At 31.8% G+C, this 25324-nt stretch overlaps 8 protein-coding genes across 15 annotated transcripts in view; 5 read left to right on the top strand and 3 right to left on the bottom strand.

Moving 5' to 3' along the window:
• Theg (Testicular haploid expressed gene) overlaps positions 1-3646 on the top strand; it is a 44002-nt gene extending 40356 nt beyond the window's left edge. The window contains exon 9 of the transcript XR_014440499.1: positions 3103-3646. The gene's annotated coding sequence lies outside the window, so the exon portion shown is untranslated. The remainder of the gene's footprint in view (positions 1-3102) is intronic.
• On the bottom strand, positions 362-4405 carry Mocs1 (Molybdenum cofactor synthesis 1). Of its 5 annotated transcripts, none has more exons than XM_083109376.1 (9): positions 4209-4405; positions 3883-4122; positions 3641-3758; positions 3407-3574; positions 3095-3321; positions 2779-3003; positions 2470-2704; positions 2229-2279; positions 362-2093 (listed from the first exon to the last, which is right to left on the bottom strand). In XM_083109376.1, the coding sequence occupies exons 2-9, from the start codon at positions 3967-3969 to the stop codon at positions 1474-1476; spliced, it is 1731 nt and encodes a 576-aa protein (XP_082965502.1). In that variant the 5' UTR covers positions 3970-4122; positions 4209-4405; the 3' UTR covers positions 362-1473. The 5 variants fall into 5 exon arrangements, with proteins under 5 accessions (XP_082965502.1, XP_082965501.1, XP_082965503.1 ...); XM_083109375.1 differs by having other exon boundaries at positions 3883-4093; XM_083109377.1 differs by having other exon boundaries at positions 3883-4017.
• A 252-nt stretch (positions 4406-4657) lies between these two features.
• On the top strand, positions 4658-10439 carry LOC145977409 (nuclear exosome regulator NRDE2). Of its 3 annotated transcripts, XM_083109369.1 has the most exons (11): positions 4660-5053; positions 5209-5858; positions 6016-6379; positions 6449-6595; positions 6976-7244; positions 7401-7729; positions 7805-8348; positions 8434-8583; positions 8695-8870; positions 9092-9372; positions 10320-10439. In XM_083109369.1, the coding sequence occupies exons 1-10, from the start codon at positions 4993-4995 to the stop codon at positions 9342-9344; spliced, it is 2943 nt and encodes a 980-aa protein (XP_082965495.1). In that variant the 5' UTR covers positions 4660-4992; the 3' UTR covers positions 9345-9372; positions 10320-10439. The 3 variants fall into 3 exon arrangements, with proteins under 3 accessions (XP_082965496.1, XP_082965495.1, XP_082965493.1); XM_083109367.1 differs by lacking the exon at positions 10320-10439 and having other exon boundaries at positions 9092-10125; XM_083109370.1 differs by lacking the exons at positions 9092-9372; positions 10320-10439 and having other exon boundaries at positions 4658-5053; positions 8434-8521; positions 8695-8807.
• On the top strand, positions 10320-13087 carry LOC145977419 (uncharacterized). The gene is made up of 4 exons (XM_083109390.1): positions 10320-10440; positions 10549-10630; positions 10699-10827; positions 11312-13087. Exons 1-4 carry the CDS (start codon positions 10369-10371, stop codon positions 11536-11538), a joined length of 510 nt encoding a protein of 169 aa, XP_082965516.1. The 5' UTR covers positions 10320-10368; the 3' UTR covers positions 11539-13087.
• LOC145977417 (DNA fragmentation factor subunit alpha) lies at positions 10962-18760 on the bottom strand. 2 transcript variants are annotated; one of them, XM_083109388.1, is made up of 4 exons: positions 18741-18760; positions 13946-14212; positions 13418-13727; positions 10962-13315 (listed from the first exon to the last, which is right to left on the bottom strand). In XM_083109388.1, the coding sequence occupies exons 2-4, from the start codon at positions 14121-14123 to the stop codon at positions 13195-13197; spliced, it is 609 nt and encodes a 202-aa protein (XP_082965514.1). In that variant the 5' UTR covers positions 14124-14212; positions 18741-18760; the 3' UTR covers positions 10962-13194. The 2 variants fall into 2 exon arrangements, with proteins under 2 accessions (XP_082965514.1, XP_082965513.1); XM_083109387.1 differs by lacking the exon at positions 18741-18760 and having other exon boundaries at positions 13946-15317.
• Positions 15878-18259, top strand: LOC145977413 (D-beta-hydroxybutyrate dehydrogenase, mitochondrial). Its single transcript, XM_083109381.1, has 6 exons — positions 15878-16206; positions 16770-16853; positions 16937-17111; positions 17195-17316; positions 17396-17500; positions 17609-18259. The coding sequence occupies exons 1-6, from the start codon at positions 15991-15993 to the stop codon at positions 18005-18007; spliced, it is 1101 nt and encodes a 366-aa protein (XP_082965507.1). The 5' UTR covers positions 15878-15990; the 3' UTR covers positions 18008-18259.
• A 22-nt stretch (positions 18761-18782) lies between the features above and the next one.
• On the top strand, positions 18783-22802 carry LOC145977411 (uncharacterized). Its single transcript, XM_083109374.1, has 10 exons — positions 18783-19244; positions 19349-19395; positions 19482-19562; positions 19712-19918; positions 20001-20085; positions 20192-20314; positions 20400-20572; positions 20643-20744; positions 20807-20995; positions 21081-22802. The coding sequence occupies exons 1-10, from the start codon at positions 19181-19183 to the stop codon at positions 22227-22229; spliced, it is 2220 nt and encodes a 739-aa protein (XP_082965500.1). The 5' UTR covers positions 18783-19180; the 3' UTR covers positions 22230-22802.
• Mcts1 (malignant T-cell-amplified sequence 1 homolog) lies at positions 22221-23867 on the bottom strand. Its single transcript, XM_083109389.1, has 6 exons — positions 23651-23867; positions 23220-23372; positions 23061-23161; positions 22835-22968; positions 22673-22740; positions 22221-22601 (listed from the first exon to the last, which is right to left on the bottom strand). The coding sequence occupies exons 1-6, from the start codon at positions 23659-23661 to the stop codon at positions 22520-22522; spliced, it is 549 nt and encodes a 182-aa protein (XP_082965515.1). The 5' UTR covers positions 23662-23867; the 3' UTR covers positions 22221-22519.
• Positions 23868-25324: the final 1457 nt, after the last annotated feature.

Raw genomic sequence — 25324 nt, 5'->3', positions numbered from 1 at the left:
AAAGCCCTCTGAAATCCTGGCACCGGTGGCGCCGTGCCCATTCCACCGAGGATACGTGCGATTGCGCCGAAAGGTCCTCCGGCATCGGATATGATTTCCCTTAAACGGAGAGGAGACGTGTTTATCCCGCGCGCGACTATCGCAATAGCCGTACATTATCGCGATTTACCGAAGCAATCGGTGTGTGTATGTACACCTTCCCGGAGTCTCCTTCACCCTTCCCCTCTATTCCCTTTTACAAAATGTCCGCGGATAAAGTGGTTTACGGCGTATTTGCTATTCTGCTCCTCTTCCGAGGCAATTTTCTTCCGCGCATAAATAAGGAAATAAGGGATAAGAGGGTAAAATTTCTATTTTTTTTTTGTTAGATGATATATTGTAGTAAAATTTGTTGAAAAAAAACAATGTTTTAAAAATGTATAACATATAAATGTGTAGCTTACAATATATATGCATATATGTATATTTTCGCGCGCTCAGGTCTCTTCGGTAAACAGTTTTCTATAAATAAGGAAGCACCGCATTATTGCATTTTGCCCTAAACTTCTTTTCGAAGTCTTTACGTAACAATATGTATGAATCCTTTACTCTTATTCCGCTTTTATACAGTCACACACAGTAATTTTTCTAATAATTCCGTTTTTAATTTAAACAAATATATATGTACATTTGCTTAAACCTACATAGATACATTTTCTATTTACGCATAAACATTTCTTTATTACGTTTTAATATATGTAACAGCACCTTGTTTTATCCATAATTTTTATTATCTTTTTAAACCTAAGGCTTTCCCCACTTACATCTATTAAGAATGACTAACATTACCTTAGAGAGTGTATTTAAATCATGAAAAAGAGAATTAGAAAAATTATTAAGTTAAAATTATTAACTGCTTCATTGAAATATTAAAGGGAAATAGAGAGAATCAATTTTCATTGTTATATGTGTATGTATTATATGTGTTCGTATAATAAATGATAAACTGTCTTTGCATTAATTACACGCACGTAAATATTATGTATATATAGTTCCTAATATTGTATAAATAGTTCCAAAATATGCATCCATTCCGAAATAAAAATTAATAATTATGCAAGATTAATCATTCTTCTGATATCACTCTTCTGATATTTAGAATTTAAAAGAATTCTATTTTATATATTATATATATTATAATTATCCCATCTATATATGTAAAAAATACATATCAACTTTTATACATTATACATATAGTAAACTATTAGGCGTCAAAATAAACTATATATAAAAATATAACATTATATAAAAATTAATAAATATTTGAAACAATTTAAATATTTATAATAGCTCCTTTATACACATCTTTGAGTTTTTTGATACACATTTTCTATACATACTATTCTACACTATTTAGAACATTGTTGGAAACTGGCAAAATGAATCTTTATGCAATCGTTGAATCATAATTCATCGATGAGAGGAAGAAAACTTTTACACTTTGTCTATTACAAAATCACCCTTTGTACCACCCGTTTTCGATATCAATTCTATACCATGTATTTGCATTATACCAGGAGTAGCTGCATATTTGCACATGTCGTAGATTGTAAGTGCCGCTATACTCACAGCGGTTAAAGCTTCCATTTCGACACCCGTCTTACCGGTACATCTGACCTCTGATATAATTTCCACACTATGCGACTCCTCATTCAATCTTAGATGTAAGTTTACATAAGACAAGGCGAGCGGATGACATAGGGGGATAAGGTCGGAGGTACGTTTTGCTGCCATTATACCGGCCAATTGGGCCACGGATAACACGTCGCCTTTCTTCACATTGTTCTCCACAATCAGACTACTGATAATAGGACCTACCTTGACGAATCCCCTCGCTACTGCCGCACGTTTACTATCGTTCTTCCATCCGACATCTACCATACTCGCTTTACCGGTTTCATCTATGTGCGATAATGATGAATACATTCTAATACTAGTATTATTTTTAAGGTACATAGCCTTGTACGATAAATATTTATATCGCATCTCTCTTGATGCAATATTATACATTTTGTACTTGTGCATTTTGTGATAAAATTTCTCCTTATCATTAACTGTAACGTAAATATATTATAAAGTTAGTTTTAAATTTCATTGATTGTTAAAAATTTATGATAGCATCTGTGCGCGTCTCGACAAAGCCGATGTATTTTAGAATAGTTGGTTAATTATCATAATCATCAATTAACCTCCGATCAGGATCATTGGCCTATTTTCCATCTGAGTAAGATTAAACATTCCTGAAACACATGTATCGCAGCAGAGATATAAATATGATCGGTTTGTCGATACTGCTATAGGTTACATTAAAGAAGGAAAAAAGAAAACGAAAAAAAAGATTCAATTAAAATTATTGTTACTAAGATTTCTTTTAAACGATTTTAAAGTTCTTCATCAAATACCACGTTCTTTTTGTCTTAATTTACATACCTGCGTGTTGTTTTTTTTTCCGCGACACTGCTTCTCTTATCAAATCCTTAAGTGCATCTTCCGAGGCTCCATTTCGCAAAGCATCTCTAAGCGAGACTTCACCTTTTCCTTCAAATAAACATACCTTCAAATTTCCGTCTGCTGTTATTCTTAAGCGATTACACGAATTACAAAAGTGTTGACTCATAGATGTAATAAATCCAACCTGCCCTACAAATCCTGGCACGTGATAAGCCTATCAAGGAAATATTGTATTATGCAATATATTCTTGAATAAATGAAATTCAATTTCAGTATCACAAAACAAACCTTAGACGTATCATTTGGCTGGTTCGACAAAGCTTGGAAATCTGGATATTTTTTTCGAATTATTCTTTTCATCTCGTCGAAAGAAACCATCTTATTTTCTTTCCATTCGTTCCCTTGAAATGGCATATATTCTATGAAACGTACATCAATAGGACGATCTCTTGTGAAGTCGATAAAATCAATTATTTCATCATCGTTTCGCCCTCGCATTATCACACAATTGACCTGGTCATCAAACATTATAAATATATAAATCACAATTATATAGATTATTATATAACAGACTGCACAATATTAAAAATTGATTATAATTTACTTTTACAGGATTATAACCAAGTTGAACAGCAAGATCTATGGAAGCCATAACTCTCGTCCAACCCTTCCTGCGAGTAAACATCTCGAAGCGCTCCTCTCTGAGAGTGTCCAGTGATATATTCAATGCATCCAAACCTGCTCTTTGAAGAGCTGGCAGTTGACGAGTCAAAGTTAACCCATTAGTTGTGATTGCAACCTGTTCTAAATCTGTCAATTGCTTGAGTTGCCCTAATGCAAAATTATAAATCTTGAAGATATGGAAAATATGGAACATCTCATGACATTAATATTAATATTGAAAAATATACTTTACCAACAATGTCAATAATATCTTTACGAACTGTGGGCTCACCACCAGTCAAACGTATTTTTCGTACTCCTTCCTTGACAAAAAGATCAGCTATCTGTATTATCTCACCTGTTCTTAGAATATTTTCCTTCTTGGTCAATTTAACACCTTCTGCAGGCATGCAATATGTACCTGCAATTTCATTAACAATGTAAAAAAAACCATACAATTTCTTAAACTTTTAATAAAGAGACTCACAGCGAAGATTGCAACGCTCTGTAATAGATATCCTAAGATATGTATGTTTACGTCCAAATGTATCTGTAAGTATTCCATGCTTTTCATCCTCTTGCAATCTCGTTCTAAGCAACTGCAACTGTAATAAGCAAGCAAGTTATTATCATAGTTATCTTGAAATGTGATAATATGACTCAAGCATAAAAATTTTAAACACTAAACTAAATAGAGACTATACTGTAACATACTCTAACAATACTTACTCGAGCAGACGTCTCTGCAACTGCGGCATCCGTGGATGCATTTGCAGCACCATAAAGTTGCTTGACGAAATTGCACTTTCGAAACATTTATACAATGTGTAACAAGAAAGGAAAAAAAAGAAATGATAGGAGAATCTATAAAAACGTTATGTCACTTGTTGGTATAACTATACAGTCATACTATATATCCTTTTGTATATTATTATGCGTCCTTCGAACAAAAACCAATTATAAAATTTCCTGTATCATCATGATAATTCAATGTTTTTTTATCTATATGCACTGTCATATTTGTCCAACTTTATCTGCAAAAAACGATACATCACCTAATACGCCAAGTGCAATTGAATCACGTATTCCTAACGATTCGAGATAATCAGTCATTTCTTGCTTTTTCTTTTATATCACAATTTCGATTTTGCCTCATTGAATGTTCTCTGATATCAACCATCCATCCATTCATCCACTATTACACCTGATCAATCATCTGTTTATCTGTCACGTAGGGTCTGTTCTTTTTAGCTGCACTGCTACACTAGTGCAATAAATTAGAAAGAGACAAATATACTTTCTTTCACTCTAACTAATTGCACTAGTGCAGTAGTGCAGTTAAAAAGAACAGACCCCTTGTCACGTGTATCTCGTCCAGTTAGTGCAGTTCCAGTGCAGCACTTTCAGCTAAAAAGAACAAATCCAGTGATGCCAGAATGCCCACGCTAGCAACACGCAACCGTGAATGGAGGGGGTAACGATCATATGAGCGATTTATATGTCCGTTACCCCCTCCATTTATGATGTGTGTTGTTAGCGTGGGCATCATTCTGGCATCTCATTGAACTGAACAAACCTTATACAGTAATAGAGAAACCACACAGAGAGAAATATATGGCTTAACGTCCTCGGAAATTGTGTCTAAAGTTAGAAATAATTAATTAAAATAATTGATGATAATACAGAAGAGTCATTGACGATGATATAGTTATTGAGTCTTGAAATTTCAAGATTTTTGTAAATCGTGAAAGTAGGGTTACAAGGATTAAACAGAAAAAAACCGTGATATTCTGTACGTATTTCGACAAAACAAGACAAATAAAAGAAGAAAAATAGATTATGTCTCTGTTTCCAGCTTATTCAAGCGATAAATCTGAATCGACAAGTCATGACAATGCAGGTAATTTCGAACTTTAACCAATGTTTACATATGAAAATAATTATGAATTAAAGATAAAATTCTAACAGATATAAATTTCAAATTTTCTACTTCTAAACAAATTTATCTTCTGATATAAGCATGTGTTTGTTACTATATGTGTCTTTTAATTTTAGATAATATTTCCATCAAATGGTTGTCAAATTCGAGTTTTCAAACGCAAGCACCAATTGAAAGAGAGACTTTTGATTTGTCTTCTTCATCCGATGAATCTTTACTTGATATACCTAATGCAGAAAAACTGGTAAAATGTGAAACAGCTCTTTTGGATACAAAACTGCATACAAAACAGGAAGAATTGAAAACTGATAAAATACAAAAGACAAAGAGAAAAAAGCGTACATATGATAGTAAAAGATATAAGATAGAATATGAACAAGATGTTCAGAATGTATATTTTGAAGATAAGCATAGAGATAAAGGAAATAATAACATAAATACATTCTGTCCCAGAGTGAGACCATCTTATGAAATTAGTGAAAAATTTATTGGTTTTATTAAGCATAAGCAACCAAAAAAGGATATATTTCACAGATATTATGTCAAAAATATTGATTCTGTAGAATCATTAAAGAAAAAGGATACAGTTATCAAAAGAACAACTGAAAATGAAATTTCAACACAAGATGAAGAAATAAGTGAAAATATATCTTTTTGGTGTAAGAATTTGGAAGAAGAACAAAAATGCAAAACTCGGGAATATAACGAACAACTGGCGGAAGATCCATATAATGTTGAACTTTGGTTACAATATATCAACTTTCAGGTAATAAATAAAATGTTTTTTATAAATATGGAATTATAATAATATTGTAATATGTTATAATATTATAATAATATTAAAATTGTAATAATATAGTAATTTAATATGACATATTATATGCAAAATTAAACTTTAATAATATTTTAATATCAATTTCTAGGATATTCTGGTTGATTATCAGAGACACCAATTAGCCAAAGATATACATCGATCTACAATGCTGAAAAAGTTATCTATTGTTGAGAAAGCACTTGAAAAAAACATAGACTCTAAAGAATTATTAAAATTAAAATTACATTTCATGACAGAATTGACACCTTCTGATGAACTGTCGAATCAGTTGGAAGCATTAGTCAATAAAGATTCAGGAAACATTATATTGTGGCAACACTTCATTATGGTTACACAAGCTTCAGTAGCAATGTGTACTGTACCACGAGTATTGGATTTGTATTCAAAATGTTTTTGTGTTTTGAGACAGCGCGCGAGAACAAATCCTTCTGTTTACGATGCGCAATTGTTATGTAAGTAGGCATTTTGCCAATAATTTAATTATATATTTCTCTTGTACTAATTATATATGTTTTATCTAGATATGCTCTATCAATGTTTAACTTTCTTAAGACATACAGGATTATGGGAACAAATGTGGGAAACAATACGTCTAAATCTGAATTTAAATCTGAACTTAGATAAAACTAGTTTAGCCTTTCGAGGATCCATAGATGAAAAGAAATTAAGTAAGTATATAATGTTATTTTATAATTTATAGATAAAGAAGAATCTTATCAAATAGAGATTCAAATTGCAGGGAAAATAAACGTTTCAAATTATTCATATCAGATCATTGAATAACAGATATTAAAATAAAAGCAATGTTATATGACAATTATAAAATTTATTAAGCACAAATTAAATATATTTTTTTATATAAATTCCATAATGATTGATTTGATCTAACAAACAAATGTAGTGAAAAATGCTGTATATATTATTTTTAATAATTATAAAATATATACATACCCAATTGATTTCTCAAAAAGAACTTAATGGAAATTTTTTGTGTTATTTTAATAATGTGCTATTAATAATTATTTCTAACAATAATATTGAATTTTAGTTGGGATGGAAGAAATGATATTGATGTCACGACTACCACTTAATCAATTATGGCAAAGGACAGAATCATTACGAGAAAATTGCCACTGGATTAGTGTTAGTAGAGACGAGTTAGAATTAGTTGGAGATTCTCGAAGGTTTATTTTACCTGAAGATGTGGCAGATTTTGTACATCCAATTCTCTCTCGTAATTCAAATTTTAAAATGGCTATTTATTCTCTTTTGTGTCTAAAAGTGCCACTTTTACCTTGTCGGGATTATTATATGAATGTAAGTTAAATTATTTTGTTCAAAAATTTTAAATGTACAACTTTATAGATAATTAAAAAATGTAAAATTATAAAGACTAGGAAAAAATTAAATTTTATAAAATATATTTACAAGTAATCAAAAAATTAATAAAAAAATATTTTATATTTTTTATAGGATTTATTATTGAAAGACTTTAATTGGGGAGTAGAATCTTTGGAAGTATTACTTCCATTCATGTATCCTATGACAGGTGAAATGGCTGGCCACAACCAAAGAAAAGAATTATTAAAGGATATTCTTGAAGGACGTTTAACATCAGGTCCTCAATATCTCAAGTTTCATCCTGCACAAGAACCATATTTGGATTTTGTACGTAAAATATTCCATACAATCGCGGAAAGTTTACCATCGCTCCAACGAACGAGTATATATGTTTGGTGGTTACGATTGGAAAGGCTACTAGTTTCTCTCAGCAAAGATGAACCTTTAAAACATGACAATAAGTAAGATTTTTGTATATATAAATATTTAATAGATTTAATTATTTACATGAGACAAGCATGTGTTTCTGATTGCAGAGGAAAAAAACTGAGAACAACATTGAAAGAGTTTTTAAAAAAAGACAAAAACAGAAATAATTTGTATTTCTACAAGGAATATGCCTTAATAGAATTGGAAATGGGTAGATTCAGTAACTGCATGAATATCCTTGAAACTGCCATTCAATCTCAAGGCACGTGTCCTTCTGCAATTACCAACAAATGGGAGAGAGCAGCGCTTTTTAATGTGTACAGAACATTTATCGAGACCTTACTAGACATTAGAACATACAACGAATCGCATAAGCAATGGATATTAAAAGTCTTTAGTCAAATGATACCTAGCAAAAATGAAAATCAAGATTCAGACTTGATTGAAGCATATTTACATTCATGTGTACAAGACTTTCTGCAAGCTTCTCCTGATGAGAATGAAAAGGATACCTTTTTTCTATCAAACTTACAATGCGACGCGATTATATGTTACACTTACTTTCTATATATTAAAAATGATGATATCCAAAGTGTTATTAAAATATTGAGAACCTGTATTGATCATTCCAAGGATTATCCTTATTTACAGGTACCAATTTAATATTTTGTTGCAATGTCAATATTTGCTGTTGAGAATATAATTATAAATTAAAATAATTTTTAAATTGTTATAGGAAATGTTATACGAAAGTCAAATTGCAATATTGCAGTTACATTATGAACGGACTCGGACATTGGAGGCTATGTTGAAAGAGACTTTAAGTAGGGCTTTAAATATATATCCAAATAATTTTTATGCTCTTTCTGTATTTGCTAGTATAGAGGTAAAAGTATTACATTTCATTAGCAATATACAATAATATTTATCTTAGGATTTTAGAAGGAGAGAAGATTATTAAATTGGTAATTAAATTATATACTTATCATTATTACAGAGTGAATTACCGACTTGGAGATTTAATAGTAGAAGCTCTGAAATTAAATTGTGGCGAGCCATTGCAATGTGTCTAGCCGCTCGCAGACGTATTGGTATCTTAATGAAACTTGATTATCCTGATGCAGTAAATGCTGCATTAAATAAACTATTATCGTTTCATTTAACACTTTCTAGGTAAAGTAGAAACAAAATTTTGTAACATTCAAAATTATTAAATATATTTGTCAATAAAATCATTTATATTATGTGATATATATATATATATATATATATATATATATATATGTGTGTGTGTGTGTGTGTGCGCGCGCGCGCGCGCGCGCGTGTATGTGTGTGTGTATGTGTGTGTGCGTATGAGTATTATATAGTATTCTAACATAAAATTGTTTTCACAGAATACCATCAATTAGATGTTGCCCATTATTGTGGAGATTGTATATGTTCTTGCTTCGGGAGCATAACTTATGCGAGAAAAAGGGAGAAGAAATTTATCATGAGAGCGTCACGCAATGTCCGTGGGCAAGAAGCATTTATATAGATGCAGCTGAAGTAGCACCTCAACTTCTTACACAAATTCAGGATCTAATACGCGAGAAAGAATTAAGATTACATGTCACACCCGAAGAATTGGATATTTTGCGCGGATAATTTAATTATTTAATAGCTAGAAAAAAAGGTATATATAAAAATATATATATAATACTTATTTTTTTTATATAAATTTCCTGTTGTAATAAGTTTATTATTTATATAAAAGCATTGCAATTGCAACTATGTTATACACAATACATAAATTAAAAATATTTGAGATTAGGGAATATGTAAATAAATTTTATATTTTACAATATGTAAAATAAGAATTACAATAAAATATAAAGTGTAATATTTCATTAATTCATATATGGAAACAAAATACATGTATATATTTAAAATGTTCATATCTAAAATGTTATATATGTTAAAATATATATAATACTTGCTACTCTATATATGCAGCACATATTCAGAGACAAACTGTATATCTGTATGTCCAGTTACAAATTTCTTAGATTATCAATTTTCAATAACAATAGTTGGCTAGATCAAGAGTTCCTAATAAGTTTAATCAATAGCTTAGATCTTAATTATATAAGAAGAGTATTTATTATTATTCCATGTATGCTTATAAATAGAGATATATGCAGCTAAAATTTCAATGTGAAAATTTTTGATTAAGAACCATCATTATACTCTTCATTTATATACGCATACACAAAAAAATTGTATAATACTGACAGTGTAAGTGATCAGATCTAGAAGTCAGTAGTTAGATTAGTGACATAGTAAAAAAAATTATATAAGCATTATCTCAAAACAAATTGAAAAGATCTTATTGTTTTGAATCAAGTGTATCATTTTCTTATTAAAACAATCAGCAATAATCTACAAATACGTATATTTTTTCCCCTAATAACAAAACTAACCTAAAATTAATGTATATGCATTACATTTTTTAATATAACAATAGTAATATAAAAGGTTTTTACAAAAGCATATTAAATAAAAAAATGTGTTAAAAGTTAATTATTACTTGCAGTATTATGGAATCACTCTAATCGTACTTATTAATATATTTTTTACTAGTGTTATGAAGAGCCTGTAATATAAACATCACAGATATATTTCTTAGAAGATGGATTTGAAAGCTACAGTTATTTCTGGAGAAGCTCCAGAGTCTGATGATGATGCATCGAGCATTGCTACTGTACGTTATGTATACCACTGTATTATATTTCATAATTTATATTTTTTAATTTGATTAATAATGAAATTTACCATATATTTTATCATATATATTTTGTTATATGTATAGGGTCTAGGATTTCCTTCTATGCGGATACCGTCAACTTATTGTGGTACCATTATCTCTGGTGAAGCGCCAGAATCTGATGATGGTGAGTTTATTGAATATTTTTGTTAACAAAATCTAAATAATGTTTAAATCTTTTTACTTCTTTTATAGATTTAACAAGCTTAAGTAGCATCAGTGGAGCAATGGATGCCATGGCTTGTCCTCCTTATACAGATCTTAAAATATCAAAATCTAAAAAAAGTTCTATCAAATACAATAGTTTACTTCACAAAAAATTACGTAAGTGACTTAATAATTATATCTTTTAATTTATTTAAAATTTTTTTCTTATATTTATAAAAATATTATATAAATTTTTATTGCCATTATTATATCTTATGTTTAACAGAATGTTTACAAAATTGAAACAAGTATTTTACTTTTGTTAACATTCTTTTATTAATATTACAGTAGTATAATATGTGCATGACTATAGCTAAACAGTATTACATGTTTGTGTGTGGAATGTTCATAACTCAATTCTTTGGTGACCTGTACTTCTATCGTAACTCAATTTCAATTTACTGCATCTAAAAAATTCGATCGCGCATAATTATAGTATCTACCTAATTTACACTGTACAAACAATTTCTTACAAGTTCTTATAAAACAGCATTTATGAAAGACATTAAATTATATCTCAAAACAAAATCGATATACATATATATGTACTGTTTATTAATTTTGAACATTGTTTAAATTGACATATGTTAAACTTGAACAGATGAATGCAATGAAACCTTAGATAGAGACATTTTGCAAATGACCGAGGGCACAATCGCAACCAGTGTACAAGAATTGTCAACTGTTAATCGACAATTGCTGAGAAGTGAACTGGTATTGCAAGAGGCTGTTTGTCAATTGCGTAACGCATCCAATCGCATAAAAGATGCCTCCGATGCTCTACATCAACTTATAGACGACAACTTCTTGAATTCCATTAAAACTTAATTTCTCTAAAATTATTAGTGCATATTTTTATTCTTAAGATTTACTTAATAACGATGAGTAATATGGCATATGTTAATATAGAATATGCTATTTTTTTGTGATACCGCGCATTAGATGCGGGTATGAAAAAGATGCGCAAGATCCTCTATTTATTTCTTATTAGGGATATTGTTTGAGCATTAATCGATTTTCCTTTTTACTCTGGCAGTACTATTTAACGTCGTTTTTGTTATTTTCTAACACATTTTCATTCGTTTTGAGGAAGTTTCGTATCAATCACTTCAATTCATTATAAACTAATACCCTAAGATCGATTTGTGAAACCGAATATATTGCGCCTGATTTAATATGATATATCCGATCGATAGTAGCAAATAGTTTAATAATGGCTATTGCGCTTTCCATTTCCGTGAATTTAAATGCGGCGGTATATGTGCATTCCAATGTAAATATATGTATAATGCGGTTAGTATGTATGTGCGTAGGAGATATGATAATTATATTACAATATAAATATCAAGGAACACATGTTACGATATATTGAAAAGGTATTTCTGCGAAGAATACACATACACTTTTCTTCATTACGGTTTAAAAAATGTAAGTACTGTGTGTATTTTACTTCATATTTTGTAACTTTCGAGAATCACATGAATTTAAGTATGACGTTCCTTTGTTAGATTATATAATCCTTTAATTAAAATAATATTTAATATATATTAGTTATATACGTGTGTGTATGTATAATCTTGCTAGAAATACTTGTCTCTTTTCTGAAAGTTTTCTCGTTTTTCTTTTTTTTTATCAAAGAGCACAATTTTGCTTGGTATCAAAGGGTTGATATCGACTTTTTTTGTTGTCGCTATTACGTCGCTAATGTTAGTGTACAATGAATTAGTGATTTCAATATGGGAATGGTTTTCGTTTTCTCTATAAATTCAGTCTTAAATATTCCATCAATCTTCGTTGAACTAAATCTCGGTATGATGGTATCTAAGTACAAAAATCCCATAAACGAAACATGTTCTGCTAAAACTTGATATGGCAACGTGGCGACGGAATGTCCACTTCAAAAAAATGTTATTTATGTTTTCCTTCTTATATGTATATTCTGATAAGTTAGCAGCTAAACACGCGTGTATATGATTCTGTTGGTATAGCAAGATATCTTACGTTGTATTAAAGCAATTTCATATGCTCACTAAAGGATGTAAAGTATTGCCAAAGCATATTGTGCCACTGAATTGTATATATAGATTAAAAAAATTCTACAAAAACTTAGAACTATTATTTGCTCTATGTATGAGACAAAACCTCTATGGTTATCATTATAGTACTAAATTCCCGAGAGCGAATAATACAAGTTATTTGTGTTTAATTTCTGTACAGTGCTTTTTTTGTCTCTGCGATTCTTCTTCATGTTCTTCATGCGAACGAGAGAGAATATGAGATCATCATCATCGATATATGTGTCAGCTTTGTTAACTAATACTTGTGTGTTTTCTCAGTTATACTCTATTATTGTAAATAAAAATTGAAATGGGCTCAATTCCAGAATAGGATTAAAGTTTGTTGCAGTTGACGACCTTTATAGAATATGCGACGTCGCACTCTATACATATTAGCCAATGTGAGGGCGCCCACCCCCCACATGGCCTACGCTCGCTCCATCTCACCACCACTTGCATACATCTGAAGAAGGGCCATAGATTCTTGTGCTTGTCGCTTCTCTGCTAGGAATCTACCTGAAGCTTCCTTCAGCTGCTCAAGGAAAAGTCTATAACAAAATTGAAAAAAGAAAAATTAATTTTGTTTTCTTTCTATTTGTTTTTTTAGGATAATTACAATTCTGTAATTACCTACTTCTGTTATTACCTACCTATCAGGCACTATATCAGCTAAACTATCAGGATCCATATCGCTAAGTAATTCCAGATCATTTCCTCCAAGGAGCGAAATATGCGATGGGTCGCCGTGCAACGACGATACTAAAGGCTCTATAGGCGTTCGTCGCCGTCGAATTTTATCAGTCCTTGAACTACCCTCCGCATCCACGTCATCTACAACGATATAACGAGACGCTGTCTTGCTACTCCCCACGGCGATCCATTTTTGATCACCATGTAACACCATCAAGCTTGTATTCTTTTCTAATGTGGCGAAATATTCTTCATCATCTACTTCTGTCCCTGAAAAAAATCAAAAGAAATCATGTAAGAGAATGATTCTCCATCTGTTATAAAGAGAGTTATTAGTTGGACAATTTTTATGGTATGACATATGACAATTATAAATAGTTAATAACAAAGTATAACATATAATTATAAATAATTATTAATTTAAAAAAATATATAAAAAATGAAGTATCTAAATATGAATGCATGTTACAGCATAAAAATTATCTCACCATCCTGCTCGAGTACAATTGTCAGATCTGCGTCTACGGGTAATGCCAGACGATTGCGTGCGATGTTAGTCAGATCTTTTAGCGACGAAGCGGTGATACCCTTTCTTCGCTCCCTAGTATGATCGACTATTTTGTAGGGATTGCCCATTCCCTGCGTGATTCCTGTTGTATCTGACATTTTTCTTCACAGGCCGTGAACGAGAGCAAATATTAAATTCGCTGATCACTAGTAATTCCCGTTTCGAACAATACTGGGATCTCTACACCCTGTGATAAACACAACCGTCTAAGTTGGAAAAGATTTACTTTCTCGAAGAAAATTGACTGCTGCTAAGGCCTGGTTCTCGTTGCACATCAATTGGTCGATGATGCTTCAATATGATGATAAGTTTGAATGATTTCGTCGCGCGCCCAATGACAGATAAAGGGGAATACGCCCTTGTACGAGATGTAATAGTCTTGTGCGATAAACACAGTGTACAAACACGCTTTTTATTTTTTCAACGTCAATGAGAAAGATATCCCTTCTACAAAGATGCACTAAAGCAACGCCAATTGTCTAACTGATGAATCTTCGGATTAAAAAATCGTATCACATTTGGAAGAAACAATCAAGTATGAAAGGGCAGTGCTCAAGATTACGTTGGATCGACCTGCGGTAGACTAAAAGATTTGAGCGAGCCTCGAGACTGTGGCTGTTATATATTTGTTAAACAATTCACAGATAAAAAAATCAGCAGAAGGCGGCGGCAACGACGATTGTGCGGCGCGGTGGAAAGAGAAAGAGAGAGAGAGAGAAAGAGTGTATGGTGCCTCGAGTGACTGAACTGACCGTGTGTCAACCCAACACTGGGTCAACGGTGCAACTACCCTTTCTATTTATACCCCCTGTAGACTCTCCCGCAGGTATATACGCGCGAGCGAGAGACACCCCGACACAGCATCCCACCCACCTATCTACCCATCCAACCCTCTGTCCCCTGTGACATCCCCCATATAGAAATCAATAATCTACCCCTACTCCACGCGACCGCGCTTATTTTTTCAACACAGTGTCCAGACGAGAAATTTATAAAAATACCCGTCATCGCCGATAAAGAGGACGATCTCCGGATGCAAAAACATTGATGAGATCGATGAGATAATTCACGACACGTGCCAATCGATTCCATTTCTTTGAACTCGTGAAGGGCAATTAAAAATAAAAATGTTTAAATATTGATACATGCAATTCAGATGATATACGATTTACTGGAAAGATATTTTAAGAAAGAATTAAAGTATATCTTATCTAAAAAAAAAGATAAAAATTGTTTTCTAGCTTTCTTTTCTTGTTTTAAATGTTAAAAACTCTTTTTATTATTTTACATTTATTGAAATATTTTAATATAAAAGATATATGCGTATGTCTGTGATTTTTAATTTAAAATGCAATAAAAAAAAAAGATATTGCAATTTTTTATTTACTATTTTTATTATTCAATTTTATATTTCAATGATAAGTATAATCAATGCAATTATAAATGCGATATTCACAGAAAATATTTAAAGATAATTATAAATTATATTATACAATACATATATGTACACATTGCAATATATATTTGCGATATATTATTTTTTATCACAGACGATATATACTATAAGAAAATTATTAACTATTTCTTTTAAACGTACTTTATAAACTCTTATTTTTTATTACATTAAATGTATAATTATATATTCTATTTATTTATACATTACATATAGAAAACTTGTATTAATAATTTAATATACAATATTAATTAATAAATAGATCGAGTATATCGAAAATATTAATTATTCGATTATAAATTGGATAGAAATTTGGATTTTAGTTTGCTAGGATCTTTGAACTTAAAATACAGCACTGTAGTTAAATTTAGATCAATGAGACTAGACACTGTTTTAAGTTTAAAGTTAGCTCAGACATAGCCCAGTTAGGGCTCCTAGGTGAGCCACAGAATCCATTCGAATGGAGTTAATCATATTTGGCTAGGATTTTGATTAAAAATCTGTATAAAAAAATGCCATCGTCGAATGGAAATAAAGAGTCCGACGACAGTCAGACATGGGAGTTAGCAGAACGGTGTCTATTACCTATCGCATTTTCACATGCAATTGCAGTCATCCTGGCAACTATATTGAACACTTTTGGGATTTCACAAACATCTAGCTTTGTGCTCTTCTTGTTGCTATTGGTCATATCTATAGGATCCACATTGTTCTATCACAATCTGAAGGTAAGATATTTGTAATATAATTACACTTGATACAAGCAAATAATACTAATGTAAATTTTTTTTAAAGCAAATTTAGAGATTACAATAGTAATTATTTCTCTCTCTTTCTTTTTCTTTTGTAATCATGTTATTGTTAGTTAGTGTAGTATGTTAAAAAATTTTCAATTGACATGTGAAAAAGCAAATTATAATTTATTCTGACCTAAAACAAGATATATATCACATTTTTGTAGTAACAAAATTGTCTTCCTCAACCTTTTATAATGTCAATTACACTTGCAAATATCCGAAAGTTCAAAGGCCTTCTTTATATCGGAATTTTTACGGATTTTTATGCCTGATTGAAAGCTTTGACCTTCTTTCATAATACCGCATCAATGCACCTATCATCATTGCATACTTCCTGTTTTACACTTTTTCACAAAGGACTTTGAGATCATCATCGTTCGCGTTCAATGGCTTTAAAGTATTATAATATTATGAAGTTTCATTATCAAATTATGATTTAATAAGTCAAACATATTTTTAAATATACATAATACATAGTTTACTTGATGCAACAGGTTACTGCAGCAGGAAAGGCAGTGTTAATCACAGGTTGCGATTCGCGAGTCGGATTTGCTTTAGCTAAACAGCTGGATGACTTGGTAGTATATATGTGAAATATAAAATATTTTAAAAATTGAATATAATTTAAAATCAATATTTATATGGTTTTTCTTCTTTTAAGGGTTTCACTGTATTTGCTGGATTCACTAATAAAGCTGATAATGAAGAGATCATGCAAAAATTGAAAGATGATACTTCTGGAAGATTGCACGCGTTGCAATTGGATGTTACTAGTGAACGTGATATACATTCAATTTTTCTTTACGTCAACGAGAACTTGCCCGATGGAGCTCCCGGTATATCTCTCTTAAAACCTCATAAGATTATAACCCTTTGATGTGTAACAAATTACAACCTACGTCATTATACGTTATTTCAGGATTATGGGCACTCGTGCATGCTGCTGCTTGGGTGACTCTTGGAGAATGCGAGTGGGTGCCCCCATCTGTTCTCAAGCGAAGCATAGACATCAACTTTGTTGGCCTAGCACGTTTAACTCAGGTAAGCGTCATAAATGTCAGGAGGTAAAGAAAAATCTATGACGTAATGAAACAATACTCTCTTACTTTCTCTATAATAGGTATTTCTACCCTTGGTGAGGAGATCAAAAGGTCGAATTGTTCTCGTTAGCAGCCTCTTGGCACGGATACCAAGCCCTGTTCGAGGCATTTATTGTGCACTTAAGGTAAATTTTCTTATTGATTATATTGTATTTTATCTATTTGTATAATCATGAAACAGGAAATATTAATAAAGCTAAGTAGCTTCATAGAAAATTATAAATATACCTTAGGCTGCTGTGGAGGCTTGGGGCTCTTGCTTAAGATTAGAGATGCGGAGATGGGGTGTGGATGTTGTAATTGTCGAAACCGGAGAATATGTGTCCGGTAATGCATGGCTAAAGGATAATACAGCATTGTTAGAGCAAGCTAGAGATATGTGGACTCAGTTGGATCCTCAAACTCGTAAGGAGTATGGTCAAGAGCTGTTTCAGGCAGAAATGCTGGCTCTAGAAAAGTACACTCAGGGACCAGAAGCAGATTTAACCGCTGTTACAAGAACTCTAACGGATGCTGTGGTAAAGACTTTCCCAATGCGACGATATACACCTGTAACGCGCAGTGAAAGAATACAAGCATTGTGTAATCATTATCTGCCAAAACCAATTTACGACATATTGTATGCAAATTAAATATATCTCCTGTGCAATACATATATACTGACAAACTGATACACAGAATACATTTGGAAAAACATATTTTTTGAGAATAGATGATACTATAACAATAAGAATCTTATATAAATCAGAAAAAAGACAAATTTTTTTAGCAAACTATATAATTGCCTAAAATACTGCCTATATAATGTAGCTGCAGTGGAACACTGTACAAATTTGATAAAGTTAATAAATATATCAAATTACAAAATTTACAAAAATATAAAATTTCAATTTCTAGAATTATAAAAACTATATCACGTGTGCATAAGTAATTATATTTTAATGTACACAATCTACAATTATTTTGCAAATATATTTACAATATGTATGCATATGTATTGCATATGTATTGTATTAAAACTTTATTTCTAAATTACAATTGTAAAGGATTACTCCTATTATAATGTCTATCATATTTTAAAAATTTATGTACAAAATTATACATATATATATTAATATATATTAATGCAATACATATGCAAAATTAAATAGCTGAAAGTTTATAATCATAATATACAGTAATTTGAAAAAACTAACACTTTAATTTCATCAAATCATTGTTGATTTTCTTTTCAAAACAAAAAAAAGAAAGTAGAGAGAAATATAATGTGTATATATAATTACATTTAAAAATTAAAAATAGATAATAGAAAGAGAATAAAAGTAGAAATTAAATATATAAATATGAATAATATAAAAAACTAACCAACAATAATTACACACTATTATACACTGACAATTCACGAAATGTCAATGCACACTCATAGCAATGTTAACCAATGACATTTGAGATAAGAAAGAGAATCGTACGATTGAATCTCTCCCATCATTGGTTCGTTCACTTCTCGCCATGTCGGCGTTTTTCGGTTCCACCAGCATTGATCAATAGCAAGCGAGTCCATGCGCAAGTATACGGAACTGTGCGAAATGGACGCATCAGATGCCAGTCCATCCGCAGATTTCACAGTTTCGTACATATTTACGATCCAATTATTTTCGTAATTTGCGAAGCAAGTGTCAAAACATCGCGTGAATTACCAGCTGTATAATGTAATCACATCCATCTTGTCATAGCCACCTCTCGAAAACTTATTTGCCCTGAAGTCGAAGGTACGATTCCTTGTCGAGCAAGCTTCATAGTACAAGATGGCATTGCCACCGAATTACAAACAAGTCGCAATGGCTACATCAAACATTGTAGCCTCCAATCGTAAGTAATAATTAATTTTTTCTTCTGAGGTGTAAAATTAATTATTTAGTTTTGAATTTAGCTTTGAGACATCTAAATTGTAACGTTTCTGTATCTTGTTGTAGAACGTATAAGAGCATCCGGTGCGAGTTCAAGTAGTTCAACGAACAGTGTAAGTGGATATTACTACAACGAAATATATTTATTGGATATTTAAATTTAAGAATTTAATGTTTAAATTGGTACTTTGTTTTTTAGAAAGATACCCAGAGTCCATTTGTACAGACTCCCCATAGCCATCCAGGATTTATACCACAGAAAGTTGGAAAAAACACCAATGTATGTATCTGATTTTATATAAGTTAGAACATTATTATCCATTTGTTGTATGAAAGATGTAAACAATATTGTATTAATTTAAGTGCAATATTGTATAAAATTAATGAAAAAGTTGATTTTATTGTAACATTGATAATTTTTGTTGTTAGGCTGACTCTCGTATGCCAAAACCACCTAAACCACCAGAAAAACCTCTTATGCCGTATATGAGATATAGCAGGAAGGTATGGGATCAAGTAAAGGCTCAGAATCCCGAGTTAAAACTATGGGAAATAGGCAAAATTATTGGCCAAATGTGGAGAGATTTGCCAGAAGAGGATAAAACAGAATTTATTGAGGAGTATGAAGCTGAAAAGGTATGCAAATATTTTGTATTATGATTTCATATTATTTTACAATTTGATATTCATATACATATGTTCTATTATTTAATCATAGGTGGAATATGAAAAAAGCTTGAAGACTTATCACAATTCCCCTGCATATTTAGCTTATATTGCAGCTAAAAATCGTGGAAAGTCTGGTAAATAAATATATAATGAATGTAATTTCAAGATTTATAATAGAAATTAGTATGCAATAGTGAAAAGTTATCTTATAATATCAAAATATTTTTCTATTTAATGCAGCATTATGCGCAGCACAACAAAGTAATGATGACCGAGAAAGTCATGAACGTTCGTCAGGTAGTAGTAAAAGTCAAGCAGCTCAGGATAGGAGGATTGATATCTTACCAGCAGAAGATGATGATGGTACATAAAAAAGTAACAATTATCATTTTTGTAAATTAATATATACATACTTTTGTTTTACATGTGACTTCCATTTGATTTGTAGATCAAGATGATGGATACTCTGTGAAACATGTAGCATATTCACGTTACACAAGAAATCATCGACTTATTAACGAGATCTTTAGTGACACTGTTGTCCCAGATGTTCGTTCTGTAGTCACTACTCAAAGAATGCAGGTTTTACGGCGTCAAGTACAATCTTTAACAATGCATCAGGTAATTAATATGCTCGCGAACATATTATATATATTTTACCTTAAACTAAAATATGTCTTCGATATTCCAGAAAAAGCTTGAGGCTGAATTGCAACAAATTGAAGAAAAATTTGAGGCAAAGAAACGTAAATTCATAGAAACCAGTGAAATATTTCAAGAAGAACTAAAGAAGGTATAGGAAACATTTATTTTTAAATTAATAATATTTTATAAAATATTTACACTTCTTTCCAGCACTGTAAGCCAGCAGTAGATGAGGAGACATTTAATAAAATGGTAGAACGACAATATGAAGCTCTTAGACGAGAGAGACTAAAAGGAACAGAAGAGAATCGTTCGGATGGACCGGCGTCTAGTGAATCCACGCCAAACTCTACTCCGACTCCGACTCCTGCATCACTTAACGACGAGACTCAACCTGATGTAAAATATCATGTTCATAAAAATTTTTAAATATTAATTTTTAAATATTTTCAATATTAATATTTATATTTTCATATGTTTACAGGTTTCTGACAATGATTCGATCGAGAAGAAGCCCATTGATAAGCCTAGTATTGAAATAAACAAGAAAATGTCGCCTCCATATATCGAAAATAAGACCGAGGCACCATCAGCTGTGCAAGCAAATGCTAATCAGCAGCATGGACCAAACCCTGGAATGTATTGCAATAATATAATTAATCCGATTCAACAACATCCGCATCAGCAACAAACGCAAACATCGCAGCATCCGCCGCCGCCGCTGCAACATCAACCATCGCCTCCTCAGCAATCACATCAGCCTCCTACATTGACGCAACAGCATCAACCACCGCCACCGCCGCCTCAGCAGCATCAGCCGTTATCTTCACAACATCAGGCACCGCCATCGTTGCAACCGCAGCCATCGCAACAACAACCACCGCAACCGCAGCAGCAACAACCATCAACTCCGCCGGTGCTGACACCTCAACAACCAACCACAACAGCTACAGCAGCAGCGGCTGCGGTTGCGGCAGTAGTCGCGAGCGCAAATGCGACCGCGAATTCCACTTCGCCAAATATGCCACCGGTGTCCGCACCGACAGTACCTATCCAGCACAATCCCCATCAGCAAGGGATGCTTGCGAATCATTCGATGCCACCGCATCAAGCGACGCAAGGTTCTCAGGGTACGCAGGTTTTGCCACCGCAGGGGCCAAATCCGCATACTCCGCAGATGATGCCTAATCAAGCTTACGGCCAGCCGTATCAATCAGGTCCCGGTCCTCAACAACCGCAGAATGTTCCCCTAGCTCCGAGGCCGCCACATCCCACTTACAGCTACTCCCAGCAACAACCATATCATCAACCTTATCCGCAATACGCTCATCCATATTATCATCAACCATACTCGCAGTACTCGCCCCACCCGATGGGTCGTCCTCATGGTCATGGTCCTCATAGTCCGCACAATCCACATTATCATCCTCAATCACCTCATACAGTTGCTGCTGAAAGTAATACCAGTAGCAATGTTACTGGCGGTTCTGCAAACGCTGCGGCTTCCACACCCGCTCCTGACACTAATAATCCTACTTCGTATTCTTCGCCCGCGGGACACTGTGAAAGCGAACGTTCCGGTTCATCGGACAATCAGGAAAGTCAGGTAGATGCTAAATCGGGATCCGCTTAAATATTGTTTATTTTACACTGATTCCGAATTTTTATTAACATGTATTTGACTATTTCTCTCTATATTCTTATGTTGCATTACAAACAAACTTTCAATCTTTTTAATCTTTCCATTTATCATAAAAATGTAGCGATAATCCTTATCTTTATTATGACCTGCAACACATTATGGATACGAAGTTGTACCGTTTTACATGAAATGATTGTATTGCGAGGTAAAATGGATAAGAGAACATTGTATGCACACAAAATGCTCTTTGATTATATCTTCGATTCATAATATAATCAGTCTTATTTCACTGGTTTCATTTGCCAAAGTCCATCATTTAAATAATGACAGTTTTCGATGCCTATTCCCTTATTTACTTTAGCACTGCAAATCACGATGTTACATTCAAATATATATTAAGAATGAATATTAAAAAAAAGATTATTTCAACTTACATGTCTTCCGTCGATAATGTTGTAATTCCAACAGCTAACGCATGTTGCTTGCCTTCTGCCATAACAGCCTATATTTCAAATTAAGGATTCGTATTTGGTGTGTAATAAATCAATTAAAATGTATAAAATATCTGTATAATTGATTTTAAATTTAAAGGATACAACAACAGTTCCTTTTTCCACAGTCATCATCTTTGCACCCTTTGATGTTAAACCTGGACACATTATGTTGGCACCGCTAAGAACAAATCTAATGGCACCTTTATCAACTTGCTGCATTGGTAGGAAGAATGGATCTAAAAAGATACAATTTATAATACTATAAGAGAAAATTTATGACAAAATATCTTCTATTTGTTATTCAATTAATTAGTATAAATAAACCTACATTTGTGTAATAACTTTAAAGTAGGCATCCAAGGGCCTTCACGTTGACGAAAGAATAATAGCTCTCCTGCTGCATTCACTATGATCTCTATATGGTCGTGACTGATATAAAAGCAAAATGTGTTAAATTCTAGATAAATCTTTGCAAACGATAACTCACCATTTTACGATGCGGAAAGCATCTTTCTTTGGTATTATAACATCTATGTGACTATCCAGATAAGGATACAGCTCAAGGAGTTTTGAACGAATTCCTTTTTGCACGGACGATTTTAATTGCTGAACACCAGAAATGCTGTCCTTCTCATCAAATCTAACAAAAGGTAACGAGAGAATAACATTTGTGCAATTAAATGATAACATGAAATATGTATTCATGTATTACAATAGAAATTATTTTGACATTTCTTGCACTTGTCAAGACTAACAATTGACAAAATACTGATTATTTTTATAGCTTTCTATAATGTAAAATTTAAATTGTTTAATGTATGTATTGTATTAAAAATATATTTTTTCTCTCTTCTGTCTTTATATCACGTATTACAGGAAAGTTGGGATATTGACAATTTAATAAAAGAATATACGTACTTTTTAAACATTTTCTCGATTTTTTTATGATATATCACCGTTTTGAAACGTGATCCGCATCCAATTAATCGATCATCCACATCAAGATGTTAATTATTTCGGACGCACTTTTTCAACAATGTACATCTACGGTAACGTGCACTCGCGAAAATGGTGAGGTTAAGGATCAGTCCAGTGATGTCAGAATACCAACGCTAGCAACACACAACCGGGAGGGGGTAACAGTCATATGAGCGATTCATATGTCCGTTATCCCCTCCATTCATGGTTGCGTGTTGTTAGCGTGGGCATTCTGGCATCACTATAGCGAATTGTAGCTGTTACACGTACATACTTACGCATCATATACATACATACCATGAGATGACACATTATTATGGATGACGATTATTGTGTGTAACACTTATTCAGAAGAGTTTGCATATAAAATATATATCTGACAAAACTAGCTTATTACAGATGATTAAAGAACGCTCCATTTTTTATATTGAAAATTTCTTTGATCAAGTCCTTTGTACGAGTTTATGCAATTATGCATAATAGATGAACGAACCTTTATGCCAACAATGACAATTATAGTCTGACGTTTTTGAATAACACAAAAAAATTTTGTATTATAGTCTAATTAATTAATATATAAAAAATTATTTTTTTGAATATTGAAATTTATATACTTATATGTAGTTATAATTTTTAGATTTTAAATTAATATTTTAATATTGTTTTTTTGCAGTTTTCTACGTATAATTAATTTAATTTCAAACGTAATATGATTTTTATGTGAATGTTTTATACAAAACGTTAAATATTGAATGTTTAAAAATAAATTTTTTGCGAAGAAAAAAATTTCATATTTATCAAAGAAAATAGATGGGAAATTTAATAATATATTATAATCTCTTTTTTATCTTCAACATATATGCACTTTCAAATCAATATGCATATTTTTTCATTAATCCTTGCATTCGGAAATAATTGATCTTATTTATCTATAATCTTTATCCTCTTCAAAAGATTAATTTATTGTCTAAAGAATATAAATAATGTGTTATGGATTTGTATAAATTAATCTCTCGCCATATAATTCTACGTTTTCATTTCGCAACGTTTGAAGAAAAAAATGAGGAAACAAATATATGAATGTGTATATACTACACGTGTATATACTAAAAAGCGGCGGTAATATATTATATTATCTAGATTTATATATCCTCTGTCTCTCTTTCGAGAAAGGAGAGGATAAAGTCACGCACGCACGAGATAAACTTTTATCTCTTAAGAACACTATAGCGATATCAAAACTTTCAGTCAAAGTGCAAACGATCTTTCAATGGGACTCGAAAGAAGGATGCTTATTATAGAATCGTGTATCTATTATATCCATGAATATTTTTCATCGCGATTATTTCTATATAATATTATGCTGCTTTCAGAAGTTATTTCTCAATGCGTGGGTTAGTACGATATCTAGATCAATGTACAAGAAATTAGTGATGTATGCGTGTATATGATGATAATTGCTATTATTCGTATAACAAATACGATATGCAACACTCGTATATCTTTTATATTTTACAAGTACTTGAAGTGTGCTAATTATTCATTGCATCGTTTTACAAGCGATCTAATGTACAGCGGCACAACCTCCCGTGTGAATTGCTAAAAATTGGACAA

This window comes from Camponotus vicinus, unplaced genomic scaffold (genome assembly GCF_025532165.1).
Source record: "Camponotus vicinus isolate PSW18456_S1 unplaced genomic scaffold, iyCamVici1.0 SCAF_9, whole genome shotgun sequence".
Lineage (NCBI taxonomy): Eukaryota > Metazoa > Arthropoda > Insecta > Hymenoptera > Formicidae > Camponotus > Camponotus vicinus.
The sequence above is the reverse complement of the archived record's forward strand: the minus strand, read 5'-3'. Positions and strand labels throughout refer to the sequence as shown.